This window comes from Talpa europaea, assembly GCF_964194135.1.
Source record: "Talpa europaea genome assembly, chromosome: 10".
Taxonomy (NCBI): domain Eukaryota; kingdom Metazoa; phylum Chordata; class Mammalia; order Eulipotyphla; family Talpidae; genus Talpa; species Talpa europaea.
The window spans coordinates 70,209,078-70,229,120 of NC_140077.1; the positions used below are offsets into that span (position 1 = coordinate 70,209,078).

Sequence of the window (20,043 nt, forward strand, 5' to 3'; positions counted from 1 at the left end):
CAGCCTCTCCTGCTGCGTTCCTGTCCTCTCTTGTCTGACGAAAGCTATCCTGGCACACCTCGCGGGGTGAAGTGGCATCTCCTCATGGTTGTCGCCTGAGTTTTCCTGACACCAAGTAACGCCGATACCTTTCCACTGCCCGCTGGCGATGTGTGTCCTCTTCCCAACCCAGCTGCAGCAGAGTCACCGAGCCCCGCTGGACAACCCGGACAGTCCAGTGGAAAGCAGCAGCAGCCTTGGTGGTCATGAAAGCAAACCTTAAGCCATTAAAGCAGCAACGCAGGGGCCTCCCTGGCGACACGGGGTTAAGTCTCAGTGCTATCAAGCTATCGCCAGCCACTGTGGCCTGAGTTCAATCCCCAGCCAGGGAGTTACCCACATGGCGCAGCAGACCTCTCCTGTCTCCCCGCTGCTCCCCTCAGCAGTGGATTTCAGTGGATCCTCCTGTTCTGTTCCCCACTCTGTCTCTGGGGTATTTCTCATGCTCACACCTCTGGCCTGCACCCCAGCTCTTGTATGCATAAATAAATCTTTAAAAAAAATTTAGCAACTCATTTCTATTTAAAATGTTTTCTAGACCAGGGACCAGTGTTGCAAGTCACAAACCCCTGGGAGCAGAGAGCAGTAAGGGTAAGCTGGTGCCATACTACAGGGCCAGCAGGGGTGGGGTGGGGGACACAGGAGCCCAGCAGCAGGAGTCCGGCAGGCCAGGGAGCAACCCAAGGCTGGCCATTCTCAGAGCCTAACTTTGAGGCCTCACATATAAAAATTAGGAAATCCATAAGCACATGTGAGGTTCTGTATTAATTTTTAAAATACCTTTTCTCTGTTTCCACTTGCTCCATAAATGTTTCTCTTTGAAGACAAAGAGACCTTCTAGTCCTGGGCCCCACACCCCAGAGGCCTAAAGTTGGGGGGGGGTCCTTCCTTTAACAGGAACACTGGTATAAGAGCGAGTAAAATGTCAAACGTGTTTTCATAAGAACAATCAAGGCAGGTACATGAGAAAATATAAGCCAAGTTACCAAAACACCAGCTCTTAATTATCTAGAAACACAGTACACCAAGGAGCCCCAAGTCCGGGATACGCCGAAGATGTCACTCACACCGCCCCACAAAGATAGCCCTGCAAACAAGGCACTCACATGATGTCTCGTTTTCGTGAACGAACCTCACAGTTCTTCTCTACAGTGAAATTTCAGCCAAATCATCCAATGGTGGGATGGGACCTGGGTTCTGGATGGTTCCAGACGAAGAGCTGAAAGCCAGCAGGTCAGGACAGGCTGAGCGGGCCCAGGGCTCTCCCTCAAGCACATGCCCGTTGACCCAGCCTGGCCCTTCTGCTGTACCAACCCCACTGGTTGTCACACCTGCCTCGCTGGTCAGTGCCTAAGAGGCTACTTGCGGCGTCACCACCTCCCAAAGGAGATGTTTCTCTTTTTCTGGCTTAAAACTGTCAGAAAACAGGATAGCGTGTATGTGACTGAGCATTCCAATGATAGACACAGAACAGATGGATCGATGACAGATTGGGTGAGGGGTGGATGACAGGTAAGTAGGTAGATAAAGTGACAATACACAGGAGGATGGAAGCGCGCGTCTAAAACTCAATGACTTGGGCCTCCCCGGTGGTGCAGCGGTTGGGCGCTGAGTTGCGAAGCTGCCTGCAGCCTCTGCAGCGCTGGTTCGATCCCCGGCTGCTCCCCGGCCACCAGAGGAAGGTTCCACATGGCGCGCAGACCTCTCCTGCCGCCCACTGCTCCCCTCAGCAGTGTACTTCGGTCCTTCTGCCTGCTCTGCTTCCTGTTCTGGCTCTGGTGAGTTCTCTCACCCTCCTGCGCTTCTGACTGTACCCAGTGCTTGTATAAATAAATAAATCTTTAAAAAAATAAAATAAAATAAAAAATAAAACTCAATGACTCAAACCAGCCGACTCTGTAAAATGCGTTACTTAATCCCTTCAGCCACTGACCTGGACAAAGAGACAGAGAAAAAGCTCATTAATTTTGCACAAGTCCCCAGGAACACTGCGGGCATGGCTGCTAATTCATTGAAAAAACGATACAGGACAGACCTCAATGTATTAGAGAATAACACATCAGAGCAAATTGGGGGTAACCCTCCACCAGGGACCAACCCTGATAAAGGTTAGTGAAAGTGCTGGCAGGGAAAGGAGCTGGGAAAAAATGTCAAGTCATGGAAGCTCACAAGTCAGCAGAGTGCAATAGTACAAGGTTCTCATGGAGCAAACGAAGCCTCAGTCATGCTACTAGCATCTCACTAACAACACAGACCTAAGTTAGAGCAGCCAGAGAAGCAGACGCACCCGCATCCCCGAAACACAGCAGGCCCGTCACTGACCCCGGGAGACTGGCAGCAGGTGTCCCTTGAAGGTTCAGGGACCCATGGACCAGTAAGAATACTAAGGCCAGCAGAGAGATGGCCTGCGGCGATGTCGCAAACTTGGTTACAGAAACATCGGTGAGGATGAGAACAGAAGCAGGTTATCGGGAAAGGTTCAGAGACCATCAGAGTGAAAGGGCCGCAAGGAGCAACTTGCTGGAGGTGAGAAGACCCCGTTGGACGCGAGCCCAGTGGCTGGTGTCACAGTGGTGAAGATATTCAGAAACAACTGTTCCTAAGGGAACATTGAGAACTTTCAAAGTAGGAAAATGAATTGTATAATTGTATAAAAATTGTATAAAAATGCTAACACAGATCCAATAATTTACAAAAATCAAAAGAAAAGGATGGACTTGCGCTTGATCTTAGCCAAAAGGATGAGAAGCAATAAAAAGGATGGATTTGAAGAATATTTCACATAAAGAATATTTCAAAAAGCAGGGACGTCCCTGGTGGAACAGGGGTTAAAGACACAGCACTATCAAGCTATCGCCAGCAACTGCAGCACAAGTTCGATCCCTGGCCAGGGAGCTGAACCACATGGCGCAGCAGACCTCTCCTGTCTCCCCGTTGCTCCACTTAGCAGTATATTTCAGTAGATCCGCCTGTTCTGCTCCCCACTCTGTCTCTGACGAGTCCTCTGGTGGTGCACCTCTGGCCTGCACCCCAGTTCTTGTATGCATAAATGCATGGGAAAAAGAATAAATCAAAAAGCAGAAGAAAACAAAAAGCCTTTGTCATAAGAAAGTGGAGCAACTGGAGATCTTGTGGGCAAACTGGTAAGAGTCCGGTGATCGGAAAAGATTAAAAAACTGTGGGATATTCACGCTGTAGAATATTACGCAGCCATGAAATTAATGAACTGGTTACATGCAACAGAGGAATCTTTAAAACATGAGGCTGGGAAAAAGCAGAAGGAGCTTCCTTCTGCTTCAACAAGATTCCATATGAAGTCCAGGCCAGGCAACATGAACAAGGCCTTCCAGGGTTGCTCTTAGAGATAAGAGCAGGGAGACAAAAAAAAAGGAAGTGGTTTCAAAATAGCGGGCAGGGGCGGGCAGCACTGGGATGGACACCCACAGACTGAGGGGCAGAGCCAGGCCTCTTCACCTGGCGGGGAGCACACAGGTTTGCTGTTAGATGCCATTTTTTTTATGTCTGTTATGTTTCAAATAAAAAAAAAAAAAAACAAGCAGTGGAGAGTCACAGGAGCCTGGTCTGGGATGACCACACTGCCCCACCTCCATCCTGGTTCCTCCCCTCCTGGGGCCGAGAAGGAGCCCTTCAAGATGCAGCCAGTGGCCACCACACTTCTCACCTTCCTGATCTATTTGCATTTCTGTCTTCGGAAATACCAATGATTTATTCATTTTGTAGATTGCCTCTCTCCCCCTACTTGAACATAACCACCTCAGAAGGCAAGAAGCCAGCTGGCCTCAGTCTGTGGCAACAGATGCCAGTTTTCACGGGATGTGACATGGATCATTATGTAGTATTATTGCATTGGTGGTTGATCTTAGTATTTATAAACATACATGTAAAAAATAATATTAAAAGCCACATCTAGAAATATATGGAGAAACATGTCCAGACAAAGTTAGATTTGCCCCCCAAATGCTGTAACACTAGAAATTCAGTTGCTATCATTCATCACACTAACAAATTAGAGGAGAAAAGACAGGAGCACCTCAACCCAGGTTAAAAAAATTGCATAACTTTAGGAAAATGACCAAGTCTCTCAAACTGACGTCAAGTGCTAATACTTTTGTCTCCGTGTCTGGTCACACATAAGCTAGACAGATGTGAGCTTAAATCACACTTTCCGTGGTACGTGAAATGCTCACCATACAAATGTTGACAAACAATGATGCGTGCCTGAGACCTATAGATTATAAGCCACTGTTATGTCAATAAAAATTAAAAATAGGGCTTCCTTGGTGGTGCAGGGGTTAAAGACAGGGTTATCAAGCTACTGCTAGCCACTGCAGCACAAGTTTGATCCCCGGCTGGCCAGGGAGCAACCCACATGGCACAGCAGACCTCTCCCGTCTCCTCAATGCCCCTTCAGCAGTGTATTTCAATGGATCCACCTGTTCTGCTCCCCACTCTGTCTCTGATGAGTCCATCTCTGACCTACACCCCAGCTCTTGTATGCATAAATAATCAAATCTTAAAAAAATTTAAAAAAATAAAAACTTCTCTAACTAAATGCTTCAGATCTGCGATGAGAAATCAGACACAGGTATGCTGAGTTTAATACTGTCAGTGGCAGCGAAGAGCCGCTGGGCCTTAGTGATGGAACCAGCAGAAACTGCTCCAGACAGCAGGAACAGGTGCGCTGAGCAGGTGTTTACTAAGCAGATTCTCCCCGCAGCCATCAGAGGGCGCTGCGGTCCTGCCAGCGGTCCCTGAGTAACCTGGTGCTGTGCAGCAGCTAAGAAAGGAGATGGTTGCTCCCTTGCCACGAGGTGACAGGCGGGATGAACCCATGAGCTTCAGTGTGCTGAGCCAGTTCCTGAAAAATTAAGGGGCGAGGGCCAGAGACTGTCTCCTGCAAGCTACGTCTACGATAAAGCTAACTCCGCCCTTGATAGGTTTTCTTTGCTCCCTAACACCTCCTCCTTCATCCACCCCCAGTGTCGGGTCCCTGGTGACACTTAATCACCCCTGCACTTTCAGTCATGAGAGAAGCAGCGGTAAGAACCCCCTCCCACCCCAACACCGAATATGGGGGGTCACGGCACCACACCGGCCAGCAGGGCAAGTGGCCCCCAGGGAGAAAAGTGGCAAACAAGTCTCATGTCCGGGCTCAGTGCTTATAGGCATCAAGGCTGCAACAAGAAAGGGAAGGCGGCCCAGCCAGGCGCCCCCAGTTAAGGACAGGAACTGCCAGGGCAGGAGGCCAAGGCTCCCCTGGCTGCACTGGAGAAGAGCCCAGGGGGGCCCCCGACCCACACCCGGCCCCCGGTCCCCACCGAGCCTGCATTCCCCATTGAGCCCCTGAGTCCCCACCAGGCTCCCCAATCCCCGCCGAGCCCCTGGTCCCCATTGAGCCTCTGGGTCCCCACCGAGCCCTGATCCCCACCTAGCCCCTAACCCGCACTGAGCCCCCAGATCCCCACCGAGCCCCCCAAAAACCCCGAGCCCCACCAAGCCCCAGATCCCCACTGAGCCCCTGAGTCCCACGGAGTCCCCCAGGCCCCACCAGGTCCCCAGAGCTCCACTGAGCTCCCCAGCAGGTCAAGTTCACAGCAGAGCAGTGCAGGGCACATTTGTGTGGGGACAGAACAGAGGCCAGCAGAGAATCCCCAGAAAGAGAGAGACGTGAGATCGAGTCCTGCGTGGGGCAAGAAAGGAGCTCCCTGCCCGTGATCAGGCCGCGGTGGGAGGAGAGACACGTGCGAACCTCATGCTGACAAGGGGCTAATGTCAAACATGTGTCAGGAATTCTGTGGCGCAATAATAAAAATGGAGCAATCCAACTTAGAAGTGGCCCGAGGACATCAAGGGGCATCTCTCCGGAGGAGACCCCACAGGAGCCAGCAGCCACGAGGAGGCACACAGCGCCGGGAAACTCAGAGCAGAACCCCAGGGAGACCCCCGCCCTGTGGGGCACCTGACACCGGAGGAGGCACTGGGTGATGGAGGGACAAGGGGGCACTGCTAGGGTGTGGTCAGGGGAAGCCCCAGGAGAACAGGATGGAGATGCCTTGAAGACCCAGAAGGCCCCTAGGACCCAGCAACCCCACTCCGGGGTGTGGGGGGCTTGGAAGAGATCAGAAACACCACTGAGCAGCGTGAGCTGTGCCCCTGCGCGCACTGCTGTGTTGTTCCCACAGAAACGTGGGGCCTCCAGCACATCCACAGGCAGACGGATGGACAAGAAAGCGTGTAGTTTATGAAAGCAGAGTGGACGCTGTGAGAGCAAATAGTACCTGAATGTTTCAGAAAAGAAACGTTTCACACGTGCACACTCAGTCAGGTGAGATGACGTTATACACGTTATACACACATTACACACACACATTCGGGTGAGATAACATTACACACATTACACACACAGTCGTATGAGATGACGTTACACACACGTGTTACATACACATCACACACATGCAGTTGGGTGAGATGACGTTGCAGGCAGGGCCACGCAGCCTGGGGGTACAGTAAGCCAGGACACTCTGTGACAGTCACACTGGACAGAAATGCCTGACCAAGTATTTCCCAGGATGTCGCCCCACCACTGAGTGACACATGGAGGTCTATGTGCAATGGAATATTCTCGGCTCTGCGTTCTCTGGCAGGTGCTGACTCTCTTGCCTGAGACCCTCACAGGACACCCCCTCCCCTGCACTACCCCTCTCCCAAAGGCTAAGGGTCAGCCTGTCTCACTTAATGCAGATGTTGGGGGCAGCAGCCTCAGTTTGGAGCAGAAACCGCAAGCCGCGGGCCAAGCCAGGAGCGTCCTCCCGCGGGCGCACAGACACAGCTCATTAAGAAATTCAAGGAGGCTGAGAATGAATCAAAGAATATATCATTGGTGACTTCCACCTCCTATTAAATTGTAAAGGGAAGTGTCGTTCTAATTATAGCAGCAGAGCCTGTTCTCTGCCACCATCGCTGCTCTATAAATGCACAGCCCATTGAAAGCTCCTGAGCTGGCAGAAAGGTTCAAGCATATCCCAACAAAGAGCCGCACAAATCCAAGCCCCCAGGTCAAGGTTATCTCTCGCTGGCCGGCGCAGGCATCACTGGACACAGCGGAGGAGGGACAGCTGGAAGGCTGGAGCATGGGAGTGTCGAAAACTGTGTTGCGATTCAGTAATTTTACAAGATAAATTCAGGCAACCTATATGCTGAGAAAAACAGAACAAATTTATTATATACTGTTCAGTACAGGAAGGAAATAAAGTAAAGGACTAAAACAGAAAGCCAGCTTTGACACAGTGTTTGCGTTTCACATTTGTAGTACTGCACTGACCACGGAAGAGGGGTGACCGCCCACAGCTGGTGCTGGCCGACACAAGGGAGGTGGGGGAGGCAGGAGAGGACACGTGCTTTGATGATTATGAAGCACCCCAAAGGCTCATGTCACTATTGCAGGCAGGGCGAGGGGCACCCCCAAGCCTGGCTGCTCTAAACGGTTCTGTCATCTGCTGCACAAGACAAACCACATGAGACCTTCAGTGAAAAGGGACTTTAACACAGTCAGCATGTACTAGAGAGACGAGAAAGAATAAAGTTTCCAAATCAAGCACCGGAAGTCACCCGTCCCCTCATGGGTAAACACCCAGCCCAACGGGGTGGCCCGAGCAGGGCCCCTGAGGCCCAAGAGCCTGTCACAGTCTAAGGACCCTCTGGTGGGGCCCACAGGGACGAGGCAGAGGGGGCCAGGTGAGTCTGGAAGAAAAAGAGCAAAATGAAAATCAAGGCTGCCATTGTCACCTCCCCGCAGGTCTCTCACCATGTCTGTCTCTTCCAAGTGTCCCTTCCCTGTCCCCAAGTCACTGGGGCAAGTCCAGGGCCGAGCAGCCAGCAAGGCTTCTCACATGTCTCTGCTCCACAAGCCTCCCCCTGGCTTCCTCCTGCTCTCCGTCCTCCCGTCTCCCCCTCTCTCCAGCTTCTGCTCTTTCCTGCTCAGCTCCAGCCTCTCTTGGGTGGGGCAGGGAGCCTGGAACCTCTTCTCCTGGGGACCCCCTATCACACTCCCAGCTCACCAGTCACCCTCCACGTCCAAAATCACGCAGTCCGACCCACACACCGAGTGACAGAAAGGCCTGGGAAGGCCTCGGGGCTCCCACACACAGAAGCAGCCAGGCCTGTCCCTCTGATAACAGTGACTGAGTGTCCACACCCACCTACTGGCCACCAAGGCCAGCCTATCATCGTCTTTCTGAGTCTCGTAAGATGGGTACAAAGAGACGAGTTGTCACCACTCTACCTGTGAGGGAACGGAGGAGACTCCAGCGAGGTGGTAACCCTGCCCCCCACCACAGGACCCGAGGAGGCGAACTGGGGCATCTGTGTGACGTCCCTGCATCCAGACGCCAGGGAGAAGAGCACTGACGTCACCTGTATGCTGGTCAGCACATCTACAGAAGATTCAAGTGTCAAGTCTGGTCACCAACCAAAAATGCCGGCCTGATTCCACCCCAAGTTGGAATATAGCCCCCGGACCTGGGAAATTACTGTGCACCTGTTCATACTGACCTGACCTTCTCCCAGAGGGTGGCTGATGCCTGAGAGGGGAGGAGGCGAGTGTGTCCACCCCAGAGAGGGAGAGTCTGGGGCACATTCACCCTCAAAGCAAGAGGAGAGAGGATGCCAGCACAGAGACCCCCCCTAGCCTGGGGTGGGTGAGCTCCACTCAGTCTCCTCCGCACGGCCCGGCCAGCAGGCACAGGTTTTTCCACTCAGCAGGTAATGACTGTCCCCCTCCCCACAAGAGACTCAAAGGGAAACAAGTCTAAGTCGTGACTTGGGGCCCTGTCAGGAGAGCAACTGTGCACAGGAGGACTGTCCCCAGAGCCCCAGGGTCTAGGGCAACAGGTGGCTCTGATGCAAGGGAAGACAGACTGGAAAGTCACCTCTGACTGTTTCTCGAGCATGAGCAGATACTTATATATTAGTGCCTAAAATAAATGATTTTCTTTTAGCCAAGGAATAGCATCTAAATATTTCCTCGTGGACTCAAGGTCATTTTCATTCTGAAAGCAAAAAAAAAAATAAACCTACACCATGATGGTTAACCACTGTGTGAACTTTTTCTGCACAAACTGTCATTCAGACTGGGCGTCCCATACTGACTTGTGTATACTAACTCGGCGGTGTCCTAGAGACAGATTTAGCAGGCAGAAAATGTGGGGGCCACAGAGAACCCCAGGGCCAAACCCAGAGGCTGCCTTCCTGGTAACATACTCAGACATAGGAGCACATCACTGACATGTATGCTCATCCACGGGTGGCACGTCTGTATTGGCACTAGGGGTTCATAAAAATATAAGAGATCTAGAGGGACAGACATCAGAGAAACAGAATTTGGGGTGACGAAGACTTTTGCCTGAAAAGACTAGCCAAAAAAACTACAATTGCATGATGTTAATAGCAGCATTTTTTGTAGATGACACCCCTCCCCATTCCAGTTTAAAGGGCACAATTCATTGGTTTTCAGTATATCCACAGAGTTGGGTGACCATGAGCGCCATTATTCTAGAACATTCCCATTCCCCCCAAGAAGACAGGGGACCACTCGCAGCAGCCCCCGCCCTTCACTCTCAGATCCAGCAGGCACTGCTCTGCACCATCTCCTGGGACCTTGTGCGTGGGCAACACACACACTATGGACCATGCGGACGGGGCCTTGCTGTCTGGCTCCCGGGGTTGAGCGCCGCCACAGCAATCCACGTCCAGCCCACTGACGGATGACTTTGTTTAACCGCTCATCAGCTGATGATACTTGAGCTGTCTACACTTGGTGCCATGATGAAAAATGCTGCCAGGAACTTCCGCCTGCAAGTTCTGTACAAACATACGTTTTCAGCGCTCTTGGGCGTACATGTAGGAGGGGGAAGGCGGGGTCATCTGGTAACTCTGTGTTTGACTTTTTGAAAGACTGTCAAACTGCTTCTCAAGTGGCTGCACCACCCACCAGCCACACACTAGGGAACCCATTTCTCTGCGTCCCCAAGAACATTTGTGATTTTCTGTTTTTAAGATGCTCTTTAGTCAAGCGTTCAGATGAGGGCCATTGAGTGCTCTTGGAATTCTTTTTGGTTTATTTTTCCCCTAGAAGTTACTAAAGAAATAAAAAGTCAGCTGTAAGAGAGTAAATAAAAATGTCACTATTTGCAGATGGTGTGGCTGTCTAAATTGGAAACCCAACAGCAGCGATATGGCTGGGGGCAGGATCAATATCCAAAGCCATACTCAGGCTCCATTTATCACAGCTACAGAAATGCTGGGTGCCTGGACCCAACAACAGACATGTAGGAACTTCACAGGGATATGTTTAAAGCTTTACTGAGTAGCATCAAGCAAATACAAAGGTGCCCAGGTTTAAGAACAAGAAATTTCAGTTCCATGCGAGCTCCCGTTGATGAGAAAATTCAGTTTAATTCCCATTAAAAATTCAAAAGAACTTTTTGAGAAACTGGAAAAATTGATTCCAAAATTTATGTGCAAAATTAAAGGCCAGCAATCACCATGTCATCAGAGAAAAAGAAAAACAAGGGACTCTGTCCTAAAAGAAAATAAGAATCCCAAAGCTCTAACACCTAGAACAGAGAGGCCTGTTAAGGATGGACAGGTTGGTCAACAGAACAGAAAAGGCCAGGAACGACCCACGCGCACACCAGCACCTGATCTCCAATGCAACATCCATGACATAAGCTGGAAAAGAGACCATCTACGCAGTAAATGGTGCTGGGAGAACTGGAAAGGCCCCACATAAAACAGGGAGGTCAGATTACTCGCTGACATCACCCACAAAAATAAATTCCAGATGGATAAAAGAGTTAGATGTCAGACCTGTGACAATACAATACACACACTAAAACACTGACCATACAATCCATGGTACGAACAAGGCATTTCTGATGACTCGACCCCCATGGCAAGGGAGTTAGTGCCAAAAATAAATGCCTGGGGCAACAGCATTAAAACACTTCTATACAGAAAGAAAATACTAGATGATTGGACAGACGCCCCACTGAATGGAAGAAACATACACCTGATAAGGGACTAATACCCAACGCATATTTTAAAAACTCATTCAACTCAACATTAAAAAACAATCCGTTAAACATGTGGCAGCAGACAACGCACCGGAGGATCCCAGACGACAGACGCAGGAAAAGCGTTCCCGTCACTTGGGCAAGAGACAGGATCATAGCCTCTCATGCCTGTGAGGGTAGCGCGTGCTAAACAGGCCTCCACCGGGTGCGAAGAGGACTCAGAGAACATGGGGCACCGTGGGGTGGGGCAGAGCAGCCACTGTGGAGGAGTGCCTTGCAGCACCTCAAAGAACCCAACACAGGAACACGCCGTGACAGCACCCCGTGGTGTCCGTCCACAGACATGGAACTACCAACGACACCCCACGGCCACGGCGGTCACGGCGGCAGCGTCTGCAGCAGCCACAACAGGAGGCAGCCTGAACCTCCTCCCAGGGATGCTGATCAGAGCCACGGCCCCACACCTGGGAGTGCCACACGGCCCAAGGACAGACAGACAAGGCAGCTGCCTGCACAGTGGGGGTCTGGGAGACTGCAGGTGGTGAAGCCTCATCAATGGTAAAAGCAAACATCGGCCATTGATAACGCTTGAAATGAAATTTTGTCATCATTTATCTCTATTGAGTGGTTTTTCTCACGAAACGCACTGCTGTTATCCCATCTGTACTGTCCGCTTCAGCACAGGAGGACAAGGGACACAGGGCGAACTGCAGACTCACAGTCACAGAGAGGAGAGGAGGCAGCAAGGCCAGCAGCCCTGCTTCAGTCTGTCCCTGCCACACCGCCGCCTTCTGGACACTCCTCCTTGCCCACCACAGCAAGGCCGCAGCAGACACCCAATGTTGTCAAACCAAGAAACAGCAGAGAAACCTTGCTTAGAAGGAGAAGGACGGGAGTGGTTGAGAGCAGGAAAGCCAGGAGCTGGGAGGGAAAGCGGCTGCTCTGGGGAGCGGTGGTCCAGGCTCGTGCCTGCAGAGCCTCATCACTGCCCAGACCCCTTGCACTTTGTGGAGGGGACCAGCTCCCGCACGCCACAGACCTCAGGGCCATCAGTCACTCCTGAGGCACCATCGGACCCCTGCTGACAGATCGTTGTTCTGCTGACAGATCGTCAAGCCCCACCCTACAAACGGCAGTTCGTGAAAAATGACTGAAAACCCTGCTTTACTCCCAGAAGAGGCCTCCCATCGAGATCTCTGACAACTCCATGGTCCTTGCAAATTAACTGTGAAGATGGTGAACTCCTTGAGGAAACAGGCCCTTGCGCCCTGACACGTACTCTGGGTCACCCAGTGCTGTGCTCAGCCATCTCTGCCTGTGCTACCTCCCCAGGCTGGCAGAGGACCCACCGACCCAACCCTGGCCCCCCGAAGAGCAGCACCAGGGAGGAAGGCCACCCCAGTTAAGCCTTGCCCCCACCACCAGCAATGCCAAGTCTACACTGTCGTGGCCTCTCTGCACCAGCTCCCAGGTCTAGGAGCTTTCCCATGCCTCCTCCACCACCACCATAGGCTGCTTTACCTGGCGAGACCCCCACTGCCTACATAATCCTGGCGGCACCTGCAGCGTCCAGGCCTGAGCCCGCTGCCCTAAAGTCCACATGCAGCCTGGGGCCACTCTTCCTTTATCTCCTTGGGTGAGACTCCAGCTCCTCCTCTGTGTCCTGCTACTCCCCTGTCAGCGCCCCTGGGTGTCCAGCCTCACTCCCACATGTGCTTCTTCCTGCTCTGAAGCCACAACCCTGCTGGGCCCCCCTCAAGCCCCTAGTCACATGGCATCAGCCTCAGCAATTTGGTTATCTGGACACACCCACACTCACCCCCGCTGGGCTCTGGGGTCTCCCAGTATTGACAGCCATCTAGAACGTTCCACACATGCTGTTCCTACAGCCCCAGGCTAGATGCACAGAAGAGCCAGAGCTGTCTTAGTGACACGAGGACCCAGTGCCTGACCCGTGCCTGGCACTCGGCCACCCGCTGAATATATCAAATAGACAAGAATCCGTGGACGCCTGGGAGGGGACGTAGCTCCACCCTCCTGCACACCAGCAGGCCTGCCAGGGCGCTGGGCCCACAACCAGGTGGCTCCAGCCCGCCGCACCCCCTTCACTAACCCCAGCCCCCAGCCTCACCGCCTGCACAGAGGAGTAACTGTGTTGGGAGGGAGAAGACACGACCAAAAGCCAGAGAAACCAACTGACGGGAAACAAACCTATGAGAAAAAGTAGCGCTGCCTACAGCGCCAGGCCGGACATGGAGCACGCCTCCGGGGAGAGCTCCTCCGCGCCACGCAGTCGCAGCCCAGGCTCCCGCGGGACAGAGTATCCCCTTTTGCACTGGCGCAGGGTCCCCGCTCCCTGGGAAGGGGGTGATGCCATCAGCTCCAATGAGGCCGCGGCAGCAGCGGGCACAGCCAGGGACCCCTCCCAAGCGGACACTGTCTGGCCTGTGCCGGGCACCATCCGCAGTCATCCTTGCTCCTGCTGCGAAGGGCAGGCCGTGGGTGCTGGTGGCCCATGTCTCCAGCACAGACGGGGGGCACAGGACACCTGCCTTCCTTCCCCACACACTCCATTTTGCGATAAATTTCTGCAGACTCGGTGGGTCCTGATTACAGCAGAATCAGGGCTGGAGGCCATGGACGCAGAGGGGAGGCAGGTCTTTGGTGGGTCTCCCAAGGCCGGCACCCGCAGGCACACAGGCTGGGGGTGCCAAGCTCACTCACAAGGGAAGGACGGTGAGGCCCCAAACTTCTCGCTGCCCCGCTGCCATACAGAGGCCACAGACACGTCAGCTGCAGCTCACCCTCTGCAGAGCTGGGGGCACCTGTCTCCAGGGGCACAGCGCACTTGCAAGAGCAGGAACCTGCAGAGTCTCTCACGATTACGTAAGAACAGTTCTGACTCAGCAGCCCCGCTTTCCAGAACCTACCTAAAAATAACCCTTCCATGAGGGATGGCAACACCAGCACCTGGGTGCTCCCAGCGTGATCTTAATGGCCAACTTTTAAAAAAGTGATTTCCACTGCTAGGAATGAGCGAGCCCACGGACGTCGCAGGCGGGGGCACAGGCGCGAGCGAGAGGCCTGCCTGCCACAGGGCCCAGCCTGGCCTGACAGACCAGACAGACTCTAGTAGCAGAGAAGAGTGATGACATCCAGGGGCCTGCAGGCATAGCTGTGCACAGAGCGGGCCCTTCTGGACACCCTGGTGGGTAGCTAGCACAGAGGCTGAACGGTGTGGAGCCCACCTGGACTACAGCTCCCTCTCTGGGTATGTCTGAAAGCTCTGCAAGGGCAAAGAAGGGAACCCTAACTTGAGATCTCAGTCCACCCCCGGCACCACCCCCACCTGTGGGGATGGAAGTACGTGCGCCCAGTCCGGGGCGGCTCCCTCTTGCAGCCACACAAAGCCTGCTGCACCTGCTCCTCTGCCTCCCACCGGCAGGCCCTCAGGGCTTCTCAGTTTTCCTTTCTTGAAATGCCCACCAGCCACTCGGAACAGAGCTGAGGCTCAGGCCCAGCCCAGCCAGGACTGCCTGCCCAGGGCGTTGCTCCTGGCACAGCTCCACTCTCTTCTCAGCAGAGATGCCCCACATGCTGCTCAGGATTGGGGAGAGGAGCCGGGCTGCCTCCCAGAGTGCCAGAGTCACAACAGCAAGCGGGGCAAAGCTGCTCCAGGGCCAGGAGGAGAGCGGGTGGGTACAGGGAGAAGGGGACAGGCTCCAGGGTATGGAAGCCCACTCTCCGGTACCCACAGCCCCGCCAGAGCCAGGATGGGAGCTGAGGCCCCGAGCAAAGCGCTGAAGGTGGCGGCTCCTCACCCAGTGAGAGAGGGAGGTGAGCATGGCTATCTTTGAGGCAGAGGGGAGCAGCACCTGCAGCTGGGAGAGTCCTCATCCAGCCAGATATCCCAGGAGACCAGAACCAGCCTTTGCCAGGAAAGCTGCTGGGTACTGGGCCTTGGGTGGTGGCCACAGCCTCACCAGCGCCTTGAAGGCCAGACACGGTGCCTGAGAGCTCCAGGAGAGTCTGACCCTTAGCAGACACAGGCACAGGCTCATCTGGGGAGAAGTGGTCACAGCCGGCTGGTAAGTGGCCCCACGCAGGGCAGTGGCGGGGGGGGGCCTCACACCGGGACATGGGGGACATTGTGCCAGCAGGCAGAGGCACTGACCGGCCACGGGCCAGTGCATACCTCCTGCACACGGAGCCACAGACTCGCCGTGTCCTCCCCGGGACCCACACACAGCAGCTCCAGGGATTCAGAAGGGACCGATGCCAGCCCCACGGTGCTCCCTTCCACTTTCTCTCCCGGGTGGCGTGTCAAGAACTGCACTGCCCCATCCCTGTGCCTCAGAGTGGTGTCATGGGCTTGGTGCCCCGGTGGCAGCTCTCCAGGTCAAGGTGAGACACTGATTTATGCCAGATAAGGGGCCAGAGCTCAGCCAGCAAAGCATCACAGCCTGACTTGCATTTGCAAGAGCATGGAGCAAGCCTGCTGGGGAGCAGCAGCTGCGCAGCAAGACCGGACAGCGACCGGCGCATGGGCAGCCGCCTGGCAAGGAGAACAGAGCCTCGGCTCGGGTGGACAGAAACAGCGGAGCGGAGAGAACCTGCAGCAAGTGTGGAAGCAAAGAGGATGAGGCAGACGTGGAACGACTCATCAGCTAGTACTCGAGCCCTTGGGAGGGCAGGGGCAGGCCGGGCTCATGCAACGCAGCCATCCACGCCAGGTGTGGGGGCTGCGGTTCACTAGGACATCCAGGGAGACACCTGGTAACGAGCTTGATGCCGAGCAGGGACTCGGGTCAGCTCCAAGCTGGGCTTATCCACACGAGCCGCACTTAAAACAGCCGTTGGTGAAATCGGACGGGGGGGGGGGGGGGGGAAGCGTGGCAGTCCAGGCTCAAGCCCCAGGGTGTCCCAGGACTCAGCATGTGAGAGAAGAAGCCAAGTGGGCATAGCAGGAGGCTGTGGTGAGGAAAGCAAGGACGCCCCAGAGTCAGGACGCTGACGCCGGACCCATCTTCTCTGACCTTCCCTCCTCAGCTCTGTGAAAGGCAGAAGCTCTCAAGATGTGGGCGTTGTTCTGAGAACACTCAGTAATTTGAACTGGGTCATCCATGAGGTCGGGACATGGCCAGAAGGCAGCAGGGAACAGAGACGATCCCCCGACAGGGCTGCCTGCAAGGCGTTTAGGAAGTGTAACCACAGATTTAAAGTCCATAGAAATTAGAGGGACATGAAAAGGAGAGGAGCCTGGGCAAGGCGTGTGCTGGGGCTCACCGCTGGGCTGGAAGCATCGGGCACAGCCCCTGGGGCATGGACCCATTGCGCACAGCCAGGCATTTTAGGCTCCTCTTCTGCTGTCTCTGTTCTCGACTTCTGATTCCGCCTCCTCTGTCCTCAGTCTTTTGCTGTCCAATCAAACACATTCTGGGTTTTAAAGTTTTAGTGGGACAAGAAAATAACTATAAAATCAAAGCATTCATGGTAACTCTGGATAGTATCTAATATAGAGGAACAATGGGGGGCGGGGCGCACCCTCGCTCATTTCAGAGAAAAGGCAACAAATCCCAATCCTAAATTTGAAATTCAGGGAAGTGACTTCAACCTTCTCCTTCGTGGGGCCAGAAGAAAGGCAGAAACCGTCATCAAGGAAGGAGGCTGGAAGTGCAGTGACACTCGGATGACCAGTCACACAAAGGCCCCTAGGAGGTGGCAACAGCGTTTCCCTGCCTGCCAGGAGCTGAGTTAAGATCTGCTGGAGTCCTCGGTGAGGGTGGTACTAGGAAGGCACTGGCCCCAGGCCCCGGGGGCATCTGGAAGGGAGATCCCCGGATGGCTGGACTCGGCCCTGCGGCTGGGAGAGGGCGGAGCATGAGGAAGCTCTGGCCTCTGCCCTCACCGCGCCCAGTTCCCTAGAGTCCACAATGGGGGACTCCCGAGACCCTTCCGACTGCAGCTCCCCTCGGAGGGGCTCCCACTCCTGGCAGCCTCAAGGAGCCCCCGTGCCCCTCAGCTCGTCCGCGGGAAGAAGGCTGACCTGCCAGCAGCGCAAAGGCCCTTGTGGCTGCTGCACTGGCTCCGCGATCTCTACTGGACGGCGAGGGAGGTCCGGGAAACCCCGCGGAGAGCCCCTCCTGAAAGGGCCTGAGCAGACTCTCCACTCAGCGCTCCCGGGCTTGATGCCCAACAGCTGGATGCCAGGCCTGTCGGCCCATCCCAACGACGCACAAAGGGACAGCCCTCCACGTCCACCGAGACGCGAACCCCAGGAAGCGCCTCGGGCGCCTTGGCCCAGGACCCCCAGAACGCAGCCGCCTGCCCCCTCCGCGGGCTGCTTCCGGCTCACCTCTCCTGATGCAGATCAGCTCGTGCACGCCGCAGGCCCTCTCACCACCTGCGGGGGGGAAACGGGCAGAAGTTAAGGCAGCAAACTGCTGAGGTAGGCCGAGAGCCGCCGCCCGCCAGCTCTGGAAACGGCTCGGCCATACTTTGCCCCTTCTAGTCTATGAACTCGAAGCCCGAGTAGGATAACCCGACGTTCAGAATCTTCCTGGACCCACAAATCAACACCCTGTGAAGTCTGAGTCCGAAGATGCGTCACGGGGGCCTGTGGGTTTTACTGTGACAGCCAGCGCCCTGGCCGTGGAAATGCCCCGGCCCTCACCCCTGAAGTCCCGGCCCTCCCCCTACACCCCTTGCCCTCGCCCCAAGGCCCTGCCCTCGCCCAGGCCTCGTCCCAACGCCCCGCCCCCTCGCCCTGACGCCTCACCCCCTCGCTGCCCTGCCCCCTCACCCCTTGCCACCCGGGCCCCAGGGCCTGTGGAAGGGGGCCAGGCGGGGGGCAGGGCTGAGCTCTGAGCTGTCTCGGGGCTGAGCTCCCGAGACACAGGCCAGTGGCCACGGAATGGTCCACCCCTGGGAGGTGCTGACTGAGTGTGGCCACACGCGAGAAACGACGACCCTTTCCCCTCCAGTCCTCCAGCAGCACCCCCCCACATCTTTAATAAGAAAAAATGTGTGAATAGAACGATGATCAAAACTAACAAGTTTCACCCAAAACTTACTTTGTCATAATTGCTATCAAATTTATAAGCATAACGTTATTTACTCATTACTACAGGATCATTTTCTTCACTCTGAAACATAACTTCACCACTTCAAATGAACATAAGCTGAAAAAATGTACAGTGCTCTCTGTGCATAGATCTAATGATGCTGTGAATTACACTTAAACTTTGTGCAAGACAATATTAGACAATTTAATCACTTCAGCTCACTATAGAAACTTATTATGAGCAATTAAAACTGAAATATCATACAGCAGTGAGAAACAAAAACCATGGTATCCATTAACAAAAAATAGGTCATCTGGGAAAAAAGCAAAAAGCGAGTATTTCCACCTCTAAAGTAGGTTAGACCATGTTCTAACCTGTCACAACAATGCCCTTGCTTCCTCACCACAGACAACACAGACTAGGCCCTGGTTACCAGCAAGCGAAACACCAATGGATGGTTCTAGAGGAATTACTGCTCAGCAAATGTTAGTGTGAAAACACAGGCCTCATTCATTAAACTGTCCCCCAGAGTACCCGTGACCATGGGGGAGCTGCCTCCTGCTCCACCTCTGGTCTCCACAGCCTTCCACTGAGAAGGCACCAAAATGACTGGACAGAGGACATCTGCTAACTTCTAAGGAGAAACTCTTTTCAGGAAACAGACTCATGTAAAAACAATCACAGAACAGAATGGAGAGAGAGGCTATTGCTGACGCTTTCACCAGCTGCTTAGAAATGGTCACAGCATTAAGGCTGTGTTCTAGGAGGAAGCTCTTGTGCGTTACGATGTAGCTCACGAAACAAGCTTCTCAGGGCATGTAACCATAGCTGCACTTGCCAAATATATATATATATATATATATATATATATATATATATATATATATTACATCATTTTTCATTTTTGTACAATGGATGCATTTTCATCTTGGTTATAGTCCCTGTGAAATTCCCACCATCCATTCACCCGTGAACCATCACCATGGTCCCCTGTGCTCTTCCCACCCTTGTTTTGACCTCAACATCATAAAGGCCATATATGACAAGCCCACAGCCAATATTCTCAATGGTGAAAAGCTGAAAGCATTTCCCTTAAGATCTGGAATAATGGGCCTCCCCTGATGGCACAGGCGGTTGAGCACTGTGCTGTGAGGCTGTCCGCAGCCTCTGCAGCGCCAGTTCCATCCTGGCTGACTGGCGAGGGTCCCACAGGGCACAGCAGACCTCTCCTGTCGTGCCCGCTGCTCCCCTCAGCAGTGTGTTTTGTCAGTCTGCCTGTTCTGTTCCCCACTCTGTCTCTGATGAATCCTCTTACCCTCCCGCGCATCTGTTCTGTACCCCGGTTCTTGTGTAAATGAATAAATAAATCTTAAAAAAAAAAAAAGGAATCTAGAACAAGACAAGGATGTCCACTCTCACCACTGCTTTCAATATAATACTGGAAGTCCTAGCCAGAGCAATAAGACAAGAGAAAGACATACAAGGAATCCCCCATATTTAATGTAAGTCAGCTCCACATCTAATCTTAAATCGATCCGTTTTTACAGTAGTTACAAAAGTAACGATAAAAGCTCTGATGTTCTAAGACTTTACTCCAAACTGCAGAAAGACAATGAAAGCTTGCACCCGCTTTTAAGCATATTCAATTTATCTACAGCAAGGGAGAGAATCTCACGAATAAAAAGTCAAATAGTTACTATAGCTTAAATTTAGAGTAACTTATAATTGTCACAGTGTCAAAGTGTGCACAAAGTGACACAGCTAGAAGATGCCAGTCAGGCTGTGCTTGGCTGTGCTGATGCTCATCCAAATATCCTTGCCCACAGGAAGAGCCACTGATGGGCGCG

At 53.5% G+C, this 20,043-nt stretch overlaps 1 protein-coding gene across 1 annotated transcript in view; it reads right to left on the reverse strand.

Annotated features, from left to right (window-relative positions):
- Positions 1–20,043, reverse strand: part of SYT14 (synaptotagmin 14) — a gene marked incomplete at both ends in the record, with an annotated part of 119,978 nt that overhangs the window by 90,374 nt on the left and 9,561 nt on the right. Inside the window, one exon of the mRNA XM_084245502.1 lies at positions 17,488–17,535. Within this exon, the coding sequence (XP_084101628.1) occupies positions 17,488–17,535 (48 nt within the window). The remainder of the gene's footprint in view (positions 1–17,487; positions 17,536–20,043) is intronic.